This window comes from Saccostrea cucullata, unplaced genomic scaffold (assembly GCF_032062105.1).
Source record: "Saccostrea cucullata isolate Sc308-1 unplaced genomic scaffold, CSIRO_AGI_Scuc_v1 ctg8792, whole genome shotgun sequence".
Lineage (NCBI taxonomy): Eukaryota > Metazoa > Mollusca > Bivalvia > Ostreida > Ostreidae > Saccostrea > Saccostrea cuccullata.
In genome coordinates this window covers 83800-97382 of record NW_026940968.1, presented here as the reverse complement: position 1 = coordinate 97382, position 13583 = coordinate 83800, and the positions used below count along the sequence as shown (strand labels likewise).

The window sequence follows — 13583 nt, the reverse complement described above, 5'->3', positions numbered from 1 at the left end:
TAAACAAAAAATATTCTATTGTTTTCTCATATAGATATTATATGTTTAGAAGATAAAATCATACATTGTTGATCAGTTTCACTGTTGTCCCTGAATTTACAACAACGAATGGGAAAATGTTTACCGAGATCGTGTAAGACCAGACACATCAGCTTTTAGCGTATGTGCTATGTACTATTAACAGGTAAACTAGACGACTTCTGAAATAATTTATGCACTGTGTATAACATAATTTTACGATTCTTCAGAAATATGAATTGTGCTTTCATTATGACAAGAAAGGACAACCATAATTTAAGGAATGTATAAAAACGAAAAACTATATTTAAAATCTGTATAACATGTCTGATGACAAAGATTAATGATCACCATCTGTTTAAATTCTGAGGTCAAAAAAATTCCTCTACATAAATATGATTAACCCCAGGCACATGAACAATTTAACAGAGCTATATTTACAGAGCAAGTTACAAAGTTTGTTTTAGCTGGAAATGTATACAATTTTCATATTTATAAAAAATTTGAAGAAACTAGAAGGGTCTTAAGATGTTCTTAAGATACCGTCAAGTTTCGTCTTATTAATAGTATCCTACATTGTTCTTAGGACGTTCTTTATCTCCTTCCTTAGTCATATCTTAAGAGCAATCGTAGGATATATCTTAGGAAAGTTTTGTGAATATGCCTGCTGGTCCTCAAGTTAATTTTTTTTTGATTATGTGTGGATATAGAAAATGCTCTCAATCCTCTAAGAATGTTTAAATACCTAAACCCTACTATGCACCAATGTGGCAACGCACTTTAAAGGCAGAGATTTTTTACGAGTGGTAAATTCCAGGTGAGGGAGGGGCTTATTTTGTACAAGTGTGAATACCTTTATATGTATCAGTCGAAAAAGATATATTTAAAAACGGCTTGTAGAGACAAAAGGGTTATATTAACGATGCAAAGTAGTGCATATTAGACTACCAAAATAGTAAAAAGGTGTTTCAACCCTATATGAAAGGGGGGTCCAGCCCCCAAATTCCTGTTTTTTCGTGAGCTTCGCAGTATCAGTAATTCTTAGAGTTGTTGAGAGCAGTTCTGGTCGATACAATGACATTTTCAGGAAATACAATTTATCAATGAGTCAAATGCTGACTGACCAGAACATTCGAAATGATGACGATTGCAAAGTTAAAATCACCACGAGCTTGGTTGTTAGATTACCATTAACGTCTTTTTCTGGTAAAGTATCAAAATGTGATGATGTGTCAGAGACTCTGTCGTATCAATCTCACTTAGATATATTGTGTCGAGATATGAATGTTTTCTTCTTTTCATGCAAAAGATTTTAAACTAATTCTGGTTCATTTGAATACAAAAATAGGTCTTCTGATACGAGGACGCAATTGGTACCCATGGACATTCCAACCGTTGTAAGGCTGCATTTTCTATGCAGTGGGCCTACGTGACCTGCGACGTAAAAATCAACTGCTAAATCCACGACTCTAGAGCAAACCTCTAAACACTGTGCCAGGCGGGCCAAAATGAATTTTCATGCTTATACTCAAACCTCCGGAAAAAAATCTTTAATCAAATTTCTAGGTAAAACAAATTTTCTATAACAAAAATATTAACGGCTGTGAAGTAGAAAAATCAGGTGTGTTTACTGTACGACAACATATTCGAAACGTGTTCATCAAACGTTACCTCCAAGATTCAAAAGAATTAGAAATTTTGAAATCATATAATTTTGCCAAAGTCTTAGTCTCAAAATGTAGTAAGAGTTTACAATATTTACTGTGTTCAATATCCACTGATGATCACTTAACACTCTGAAGAAAAATATGAGATAACAATAAAGTCTTTTGAACTCATTAATTATTTTATATCGCTTGGCTCCTTGTTTCCTTACTGTTCAAAAAGCATCAGTTAATTCCTCTGGTTTTTATTTATTTATTTATTTTTAAATGTTTGCAACAGTGAGTCCCTACCAGTCAAAGTTGATTTTTATCCTCGTCCTCCTAACATTGAATGAAAGGTGTTACATCGACACACACGCAAAAAAATTTAATTTTGAACACGCACTAAATGCACATGTATATCACGCAAAGATATTCCTTGCAGCTTTCTCAAGCGATGAGGATTCTAATATTACATATATTATGTGACATATTTTGTCTTTATCTGAAATCCTTTTTCAAATATACATGTATTACTAATAATGAGGACTATTTCATAGTCACTCATCTCTTTCAAATCTTAATTATGTTACAAATATTGATTTCTATTTTCTTTTGCCAATATTTTTATTAATTAGTTATACATAATAGTTTACTTAAAACTTTTATACCAGTTCTTTAAACTGTTAAAATTGAGATATTTCTATCGTTTAACATAAAATCCTTTGAATAGAGCACTACAGAAATTACAGATGGGAGATTTCTGTTGAAAATATCTTTAAAAATCTTCTTCTGAAGAACAGCTAAGCCAGTAGTAGTCATATTAATATAGAAGTATCCTTAGGTAGTGTAAATTAAGGTTTGTCCAAATCATGACGCCATGGCGGTTCAAAGTTTTACATTGTAATCTATAGGTGTAATGGTTACGGACATCGTCGAAAACCACGGGTGATCTCGTCTTTACCTGGATCACCCGTGGGTTTCCAACAATTAATGGGTTACGGGGCATTTGCGTAAAACACGGTCAAGTGAATATTTGAGTATTGTGTGATTTACTCTCAGATGGAGCTTTGTTAGTAATCATTACAATCATTAACTCGGACAGAGTAAAACTAAAACCTACCTTTCCCTTGTAAGAACCTGATCATACATGTTACATAGGAAATATCATTAAAAAACTTTTCAGGACAACCAATTCATTATGTTGATACAGAAAACAATTTAGGTATTTTCTAATTATAAACCCCGGGTGTTGAGGGTTTTGGGCACAACAGAGGGTCAAAATTTTGCATAAAAATATGTAGGAATCATCTTGAAAAAAATTTCAAGGTTATATATATATATATATATATATATATATATATATATATATATATATATATATATTGTCAGACAAAATCTTTCTTTGGGTACCATTCTTTTTTTTTACCTTTGACCTTCATGGCTGACTTACTTTGTCCACACTTTAGAATGGATGAAGCCAGAGCTTTCTCATTTCAAAGGTGTTTTTTATGACAAGGCCTTTCTTTGTGTATCATTATTCTTTATCTTTTGACATTGACTTTGCAATTTGATTTGCATTTAAAAAACTTACCATACGAGGGTCATCAGTGTTTCACAAACACATCGTTTTTTCAAATTGTTTTAAAATATTCTTTACGGGCGAAAACTTTGTACAAATTAAAATATTTTTACAGATTATATTCTTCAATATGATTTCTTTGATCCTCGTCGTATTGGAAACAGTTCTAAAAGAAGTTTTGACTGTCCCATCAGGGGGAACTGTGTATACTCGCTGGGGTCGCAAAGATTGTCCCAGCAGTGCAAAATTAGTCTACTCAGGTAGGATATAAATGTACAAGAATACGATATTTATGTAGTATGTTATGAATTTGCTTAAGCTCATAGGAGTAAGATAATTCCAGATAAAAGTTAATTAAAGATAATGTAACATTGATATATATTATTGTGTTAGGTATACACAAGACATATATTCTTTTCGAAGGATATGCTGGAGTAGAACCACTTTGTTTACCAAGAGACCCACAGTGGGAAGGCTACAGCAGATATAACCCCTTTAGAGGGAGTGTGTTTGGGGCTGAATACCAAGTTGATAATAGTGATATCATAAACTCTAAATTGCATGACCACGATGTACCATGTGCCGTTTGTGAGATTGTCAGTGGATCACCCGTCATCGTAATTCCGGGTAAGTAATTCAAGAAGCTGTTTCAAACATATCTGGCTTAGTTGCTCAAATCACAATTACACGTTTACTGTTTCCATCAAAAGTAACATGTAGCAATTCTCCACATAGCAAAATTATACAATATCATTTCTTCATATTTTTCAAGTTTAAATTCAATTCTTCAAATTTTAAAAACATTAAGTAAGACTATCAAGCTACAAAACATAAGGGCGTATTGTGATAGATATACTGTACTGCGATTTAATTATTCCTGTTTTTATCTATATTTATTTACTTCTTGGGGGGGGGGGGGTAACAGAGTAGCCTCATCCTTGGACAATAAATTCTTATATCAACTGTCAAAAAATTGACGTCAAGTGAGATCTTTATGGATATTCACTATAAATAGTGGCTAAGATACATAAGTACCTGTATTTAAATCTATTGAATAAAAAGCACCAAATAATTAAAGTATCAACGAGGACACATCAATAATGAAGTAGAGCTTTGATGTATTCCTGTGAGCATGTAATTGAATTTAAATATTTACATCTCTTTGGGCCTTTTGGATATTGGTGATCAGAATACAGTTATTTTTTTCTTTTTAACTTCAAGCAAGAATACGCTGCTACCCCGGTTTGAAAAAAAAGTATGGTGGATACCTCATGGCAGGATATTGGAATCATAAAGCCGGCTCCACCTACTCCTGCGTGGATAAATATCCTCAGGCTCTGCATGGGGGATACCAAAATCATGATGGTAAACTGTTCTACCCAGTGGAAGCTTGGTGTGGTACCTTACCATGTCCTTCCTACAGAAATGAATGGGAGTTTACCTGTGTCGTTTGTTCCAAAAAATAGCATCAAAACACGTTACCATCTTCAACATTCTTTACAAAGCATCTTAGGGAAAAGCTAGTCAAGGCAGTGCCATGATTCGGAGAGAGGTAGGCGGAATGACTTAGTAGTAAAGTGACTGTTTGACTCTCGTTATTATGCCCCCGTAGTCAAAGATTCGGGAGTATATAGTTTTTGTCGTGTCCGCCCGTCTGTTTGTCCGCAAAAACTTTAATCTTGCCTAAAACTTTTGATTTAGTGGAGCTATAACTTTCATATTTTACTTGTGTATTCCTTGTTACAAGACCTTTTTTGGTACCACCAAATTTGACCTTTTAACTTTAACCTTGGCGTTTGACCCATTTTTTCACAAAAATTCAAACTTTTACTTTGGTCATAACTTTTGAATGGTAGATACTACGACTTTCATGCTTCACATAGGTATTTCTTTTGGCAAGATCTTTTATTGGATCCCAACAACTTTAATCCTTTGACCTTGACCTTGGAGATTTCTGTACTTACATATACGGAAACACTTTAACCTTGGCAATAACCTCTGGACGGTAAGAGCTAGGCTTTAATATTTCACATATGTAATTGTTGTGAAAAGACCTTTTATTTGATATCAAAACTTTGACCCTTTGAAAGTATCATTAAATTTTATTCATTGGTACAAGAGGAATTGCGGATAGGAGATGAGTACCCTTCAATATCATAGATTAGAAAGAATTGCCGTGTCCATGTTTTGCTCTGAGAAACCCAAAATTTGTCTCCGATCAAAAAATAAAATGGGAGGTACACAACTGCACTTTATTATAAAGAATCTGTAGAAGTTTCAATAAATTTCAGTCAGATGTATAAAGGAAGTTGCGGATAAGAGATGGGTACCCCAAAGCGTAACAGACGGACAGACGTACAGGCAGACAAATGGACTGACATCCCCATCACTATATACCCTCCTACTTTTCAAGTGGGGGGTTAAAATGTAACTTAAAATTGTGTCTTAGTTTGAATGACTTGTTTTATATCAATTTTTAGACCCTTTTATGCTGAATTGATTGAGGAAGGTTCCGTTTACCTTATCATTACATAGGGCCCACGGCGAGTGTGACTTGTCAAGAGGGGATGGTTACTCCTCCTATGCATCTAACCCTACCTCTAAAATTTCCAGGGGTGTGTGTTTATGTCTACTTCACAGCTTTGTATTTTTTTTAAATATAAATTTTTAAGATATATCACCCTTCATAATTTTCAATCGTAGGATACCAAGGAGGGTACCCACGAGTGATCTTGTCTTAAAAGACGTGGATATTCAAAAATTCCAAAGAACTTTTGGACAATTTGAAATCACAAGATTTTACAAAAATCAACAGATTAAAAAATTACGACTTTTCAACTTTATACACAACCATTCCCCACAATAAATTCAAGTCCATGCTTTTTGATATCGTTGACAGCTGTTTTTTCAATAAAAATGAACTCGTAAATTTACTTACCTGGTCATCGGTCATTTGCAAATCGTTTTGTTAAACACATTCTGATTGCACACACAAGTACTCTGAAATTGACATCAAAAAGATGCTCGAGTATCTGATTGACAATATCTATGTGATTTTTGGAGACCAGGTATTCATATGAAGCAGAATTTGTGCAAAATCTTATGCTTGAAAAGAAGAAAACACTTGTTGTGGTCTTCTACTCAATATTTAGATATATCGACGACGTATTGTCAATTAACAATGGTTATTTCCATTCCTAGTCGATACGATATATCCTGATGAGTTTGATATAAAAGAGACCACAGAGTCTGACAAATTTGTTTCAGACTTGGATATTTTACTTGAAAAAGACGTTAATGGTACATGTTATGTAACAACCAAGCTCTATGATAAACGTGATGACTTTAATTTTTCTATCGTCAACCTCCCTACTTATGCAGCATTATACCTTCATCATCTGCATACGACGTTTATATATCTCAGTTGATTCAATACGCAAGAGCATGCTCAACGTATGAACAATTTCTTAAACAACGTAAATTATTGTCAAACAAGTTAATAAAACAAGAATATCAGCAGTATCGTTTAAAGTCATCATTTCGCAAGTTCTTTGGTCGATACAGTAACCTTGTCAGCAAATACACTTTATCATTGAGTCAAATGCTCACTGACGTTTTTTCATACTAACTGTTAGTCCATTATTATTATACCCCCCGCTTGAAAAGCGGAAGGTATATAGTAATCGTTAATTCCGTTCGTCCGTCTGTTACGCTTTGGGGTACCCATCTCTTATCCGCAACTCCTCTCATACCACAGACTGAAATTTGATGAAACTTTCACAGAATCTTTATTACATATTGCCATTGTGCACCTCCTATTTTACTTTTTGATCCGACATATATTTTGGGTTTCCCGGCCACAGCAAAACATGGACTTTGCCATTATAACTATATGGCAATCGTAACTACTCGGCCATTTCCGTGAACGATAAATATTATTTCTCTTTCGGAAAATGGCCGAGTAGTTACGAATGAACTATATGGAGGCGGGGGGTATCATTTAGTGAGCTCATCGCTCACAGTACCTCTAGTTTACACCTGAATTGACGACGGATTTTCCGTTATTTCCCGATTAACAATGAGCACACGGAGGGTGTGACCGGTCAGCAGGGGATGCTCACTCCTCCATGGCACCTGATCCCATATCCGATGTTTTGGAGGTCCGTGTTTGACCTGCTATTTTTTATTGTTTTATGGACTTTGATATTGAATACTGTTCGTTTGCTCCATATCCTTCATGCATTTATGAATTTTCAATGTACGTTTACTCATTCCTCCTTTCCATACTATACTAGTATCAACTTCATAGTTGTTGTGTGTATAAAAGGATTGGTTTAACAGACTAATTTAGGAAATGGTCACTGACATAATGAGTAAATTTACAAGGTCTATTTTCAATGAAAAGACAGCTATGATGTCAAAAGCCTGAGACTTTAAATTTATCGTCAGATTGGTTACCGGTATATAAAGTTTTGAAAAGTCGTACGTTTTGATGATTTTTGTAAAATTGTGTAATTTCATGTTACTTTTAAATATCCACATCTAATTTATACCACTCCTCGAATGTATTATTGTACAGTACTCCTAAAGTTTCTCCTTCACTGCTTTAAGCATTATAATGAGGAGTAAAGAAAGAGGCTTGATAGAACATTTACTGGAAGCCGCTATATACTGTAGCATTTATCATGTTTATGTCTCTAATGATTTTATGAAGCACATTCATTATAACCCCCGCTTGAATAGTGGGAGGGTATATAGTAATCGGTATTTCCGTCCGTCCGTCTGTTACGCTTTGGGGTACCCATCTCTTATCCGCAACTCCTCTTCTACTACTGAGTGAAATTTAATGAAACTTTCACAGAAACTTTATTAAATATTGCCATTGTGCACCTCCTATTTTACTTTTTTATTCGACACGTATTTTAGGTTTCCCGTAGCAAAACATGGACATTGCCATTATATCCTTACCTATGACGTAACATATAGAAGCTTCTGGATAACATTTGATAAGACGAGTTATTCCTGTTTACACATTACTGTAAAACAATATATAGCAAAACATGGACATTATGGGAGGCTAAAATAAGTGATTTAAGGTTTTAATTATAAACTGATTTTTCAATTTCTTATTCATTTTTATCTGTTTCGTACCATGCGTTTAATATTACAGATTTTCTTTATGCAATCTATTTATGAATTTGTTAAATTTCCATCACAATACAATTTAACCATATATTTGAATAACTAAAACATCCAAGTATTTTTGTGGCAGATTTCATTGGTTAAAATTGTCCTCGAGAGGTCAATAAGGTGAGAAAATTATAGATTGAAGCCGGACAATTAATAGTTTATATGTATTCAAACTTTCGGCTTAGGTGCGCTAAATGAATTAGTTTTTTTCTGAGGAAGAGCAAAACCATATAATGATAAATATGCAAACATTTATATGATTGCTTAATTCCCAAATTATTTAATACCCAGGAATTAGACCAACATAGTGGATTACATTTTGGATACTGTTCGTTTTCTCCATATCCTTCATTGTTGCCCAGGGACCACTTGTTCTTCGACAAGACGAATCCAGCATAGAGAAATCTCAATTTTGAAATCATGTAACGGTGAAATACTTTTATGAAAAATGACATTTTTAAGCATATTAAATAAAATATCAAGTAAATCATCGTATTTGTTGAGTAAAATGAAGATAAAACTTAGATAGAACAGAGAAGACAGTGTGAAATTACGATTCTAAAATCGACTTCACTCAGAAATGATGACTTTCTCATGAATATCACGATGTGTTAGCCAGAGATTTTACATTTTGTCCGTCTGTCTGATCACATGAATCGTTCTTCTCCTGAATTTCCTTGTCTGGCTGTCCAGTAGGTTTTTCTGTCTGCATAATCTGGATTAAAAGAAATGAAAAGTAAGTATTTCAGGGAACAATCAAACTTAAAATGCCTCATTTAAGTTGAGGCGAACCATTATTCTTAAGGGTAAAACATGAGGAAAAGAAGGTGGGGGATAGGGCGGAGGAAGTGCCTATAGTGCGACAAACATGAAGCGAAAAATTAATAAAATCTCAATTATATCCAATTTTTCATATTTCATCTAACATTAAAGTATAATTAATGTAAAATCTTTTTAATTTACAAAAATCTCACAAAGAAATTATTTGCCTAAGAAAAAGCACACACACACTAAAAAGAACAAAAAAGACCACTTTCTCATACTTTTTTTTTCAATATGAGTGGATCTTCGCTCCATTTTTTTTTTTTTTGAAAGATAATCCTAAGCTTTTGCAATAAAATATACCTTTTGGGTTTACAAAAACATGGACCAAAACACACTTTACCTTAAAAGTACACTTTTGTGACATTACATTCGCATACAATGTATTTCCGAGACATACTTCGTCCATTATGTCAAGGGTCATAATACAAACATGATTTAATGCCCCAAAATATCATTAGCCATGTAGCGTATAGTGGTTAGCGCGTTAGTCTCAAAGCAATATGATACCCCGGATTTTTTTATTGTTTAGAGGTCGAATCTCTCGAATATCATCTGATATTTTTATAAAATAATAATTTTTTCCGATATTTTTTTTTCTTGCAGAAAAGGTTTGTTTCTCATAATTTCATAAATTTCAACAATGAAAACATAATTTAAATACTCAATTCACAAACTGAATATGATTTCTTACTATCTGAAGTTATAGGCATTCCTCCACCTTCTTACCAAATCTCCAATACAATTTCAATTTCAATTCTTTATTGCAAAAGACATACGTCTTATAGCATTTATACAATATGAACAAAAGAAATAAAGGAAATAATGGCTGGACAGTCTTGTAAACCCTTATGAAACATGCACATATATACATATAAACTCATTTTAACAGTCTTTACAGTTCATATGGAGAATGACATGTAATAAAGCAGATATAATCATATCAATCATATAATAATATATAGGAGTAACAAATCAGCAAATGACACACCATTACATTATTAAATCATTTCTAAGCGCGAGGGCTTTATAGATAAACTTCCCTAAATTACATAGTTCTTTTACATTATTCACACTTAGCAACTGTATTAATTTGTACATAGATGGCCTATACCAATAATATTTTTTCAAAAACTTTGTCCGCAATGTTGAATAAATTGGGCAAACAAGTAAAAAATGGTATTCATCTTCAATTTCTGTAGTACATATTTTACAGAATCTTTTGTCTCTTGTTATATTTTTATGCCTACCAGTTTCAATGAACAGATTATGCGAAGACAACCTCATTTTAGAAATACATTTTTTGTACACCTTTGGTATCGATTTTTCTAAATAATATTGCAAGCAAAAATTGTCAATTAAATGTTTATAAATATAACATTTTGATTCTATTTGCATTTTGCTATATAGGGTCTGTATAAAGTGATCATTGAGTCTTTGACGAATGATTGGCAGACAGATCCGACTATTCAAATTCCTTTGTTCGTTCCACATATACCCAAGGCCCAAACAATGTAATTGCTCCTTGATAAATTTTGCCCAACTTTGATAATTTTGCTTATCATTTTCACAACTACAATAAGACCAATCATAAGCAGCTCTTAATATACAATTTTCAGACTGTAATAATTTAAACCAGAATTTAAACATTCGATAAATACGAATAAGGTACATGGGTAGACGGCCTGTCTCAAAGTACAACATGGACGTGTTTGTAGTTTTACGAACACCTAGTACATATCGTATAAACTCAAGATGAACCTTTTCAATGTCTTGGCCTTTGTGGGATCCCCAAACTTCACATCCATAGTTTAAGATACTACACACAAAGGTATCAAAAATGGAAAACAAAGTACAATGATTTAAATAAAGCTGCTTCATTGTTGATTTAAGAGCGAACATAGCCTTGCGACCTTGTGCCGCTAATTGTTTTTGGGCATTAAGGAATTTACAGTTATAGTTAAGCACAATGCCTAAATAGACAAACTGGTCCACTATTTCTATATTTTCACCATTATAAGTCCATTTTTCATTTGCGCGGACTTTCCCACCATTTCTAAAAACAACAACTTTAGTTTTTGATGCATTTACATCTAGACCCCACTCGTGCGTATATATTTCTAGTGTATTTAACATGCTCTGTAATTCATCAATTGATTCTGAAAACAATACCATATCATCTGCATACATTAAAAGAAAAAGGCTTAATAGCTGCAAATCAGTAGGCGTGTTACCCTGCTTTATGAACTCATTCTCAAGATCATTAACATATAATACAAACAGCATGGGCGATAAAACTTCCCCTTGTAAAAGACCAACATGACTTTCAAAAAAATTTGATATACGATCAGAGGATTTTACACAGCTTCTAATTCTAGAATACATGGAACGAATAATTGTAAGAAGTTTCCCTTGTATACCATAATACTTCAGTTTTCTATGTAATTTTTCCCTAATGATGGAGTCAAAAGCCTTCTTATAATCAACAAAACAACAATAAAACCGTTTTTTAGTTTGGATTGCTTTTGATACAAGACAATGTAGAGCAAATATTGCTTCTGTAGTACCTAACATAGGTTGAAAACCAAACTGTGCATCTGTAATAACACTATTAGATGATGCCCATAATATAAGCCTTCTATTCAGTATTGAGGTGAACAATTTACAAAAGCAACTAATAAGACTTATACCTCGATAATTATTGGGATCGTCTGGATTACCCTTCTTAAAAACTGGCACAATAATTGCATCAGACCATTGTGTTGGAAAATAACCAGATATTAATATACGATTAAAAATAATATGCAAACATGGTAAAAAAATATCCTTGAATTCTATAAAGTATTCATTCAAGATATAATCAAGGCCATGAGATTTTTCTCGTTTAAGACAATCTATAGCGTCCGATATTTCTTTTTCAGTGATTTCAGTATCTAATTCTTCAAACACGGTATTTCCTGTGTCAACGGGGGATTCGTTATCCATATTGATAGAAGATGTTGATAAATCTTTGAAATGCCTTTGGAATATTTCCAAATCAATTGATGTATGAATTTGTTTTCTTTTTCGAAAATGCTTATAAAATATTTTTGGGTTATCTTTCCGGAGATGATCCAATAAATCGCCTTCTTTCCGTAAATACTGGCGTCTAAGTTTTGCTTCAGAATGCTTGTAATTTCTTTTTGCCTCGGTTAAATTCAAATGGTTTTCTCTGTTTTTCTTATTATTAAAACGGGTGAGTGCTGAGCGATATATCCTATACTTTTCTTTTAGTTCTACATTGAACCAAGGTTTGTCTGGTAATTTCACACATGAATGAGAGCTTGTTCCACCTGGATTTTGAACCGGTTTTGTAGGCCTTTTGTTAACTTCAAAATAAGGTCGCATAAGGTCAGTCAAACGTGTTGTAAACAAATCGATCGATACATCTATACTAGACTGGGACTCCGACGGGGTATTTTGTAAGCATGACACAAGATCTTCAGAATTCTCAATTAAATCTGACCTGGCTTGGGAAATCAAATTTTGATTCCAGACGAATTGAGTAGAAACTTGATGTTCACTTTCACTATGCACAATTGAGTTACATATAATATTTTTTGATTTCAATCTAAGATGAAGAGGTGCATGATCTGAATACATGTTAAAATTTGCAACAATAAACTGATCAATTTGCGGAAATACATCAGGGGTAGTTATAACATAATCTACAACACTCATGCCCCTTGGGCCAACAAATGTATAATCTTTGTCCATACCCAACTTATGACGCCCATTCAAAATTCTCAGCCCACTACTTTTACAAAGTGATAATAATTTGTTACCCAGATCATTAACAACCATATCAGGATTTGTTCTACTTTGTATATGTGTATCCACGCCATAAAATAAAACTTCACTCAATTCTCTCAAAACATCATCATGTAATATATCATGCATTATGAAATCATTTGCGCTTGCTGTTCTTGCATTAGTGTCACCAATCAACATAACTTTCCCAAAATTCATATATTCAACAATTTGGTTTTCGAGATCACTAAATATATCGCAATCATACGTTTGGTAGAAATTAGAACTGCTTGGTGGTATATACACACAGGCCATATACATATCTACAGGGCTTTGTAATATACATTTATCAAGCTTAAGCCATATAACAGTGTCATACATATTTTCAAGAACAGATACATATTGCTTAATATTTTTACGAATAAGAATAATACAACCTCCACCTTGCTTAGATTTTGAAAATTTTCTAGGAAAAACAAAACTATAAAACCCTTCCACCTCAACAGAGAACTCCTTTTCAATCCAACATTCTGTTAAAA

At 33.2% G+C, this 13583-nt stretch overlaps 1 protein-coding gene across 1 annotated transcript; it reads left to right on the top strand.

Annotated features, from left to right (window-relative positions):
• Positions 1 to 3373: 3373 nt before the first annotated feature.
• On the top strand, positions 3374 to 4709 carry LOC134256719 (short-chain collagen C4-like). Its single transcript, XM_062739397.1, has 3 exons — positions 3374 to 3503; positions 3667 to 3870; positions 4465 to 4709. Exons 1-3 carry the CDS (start codon positions 3374 to 3376, stop codon positions 4707 to 4709), a joined length of 579 nt encoding a protein of 192 aa, XP_062595381.1.
• Positions 4710 to 13583: the final 8874 nt, after the last annotated feature.

Bases quoted from the DNA above. Each gene is read 5' to 3' on its own strand.
- LOC134256719 (XM_062739397.1), top strand. From the start codon at position 3,374: ATGATTTCTTTGATCCTCGTCGTATTGGAAACAGTTCTAAAAGAAGTT. The intron at 3,504-3,666 runs GTAGGATATAAA...TTCTTTTCGAAG, and splicing joins TGCAAAATTAGTCTACTCAG to GATATGCTGGAGTAGAACCA. The intron at 3,871-4,464 runs GTAAGTAATTCA...TTTAACTTCAAG, and splicing joins ACCCGTCATCGTAATTCCGG to CAAGAATACGCTGCTACCCC.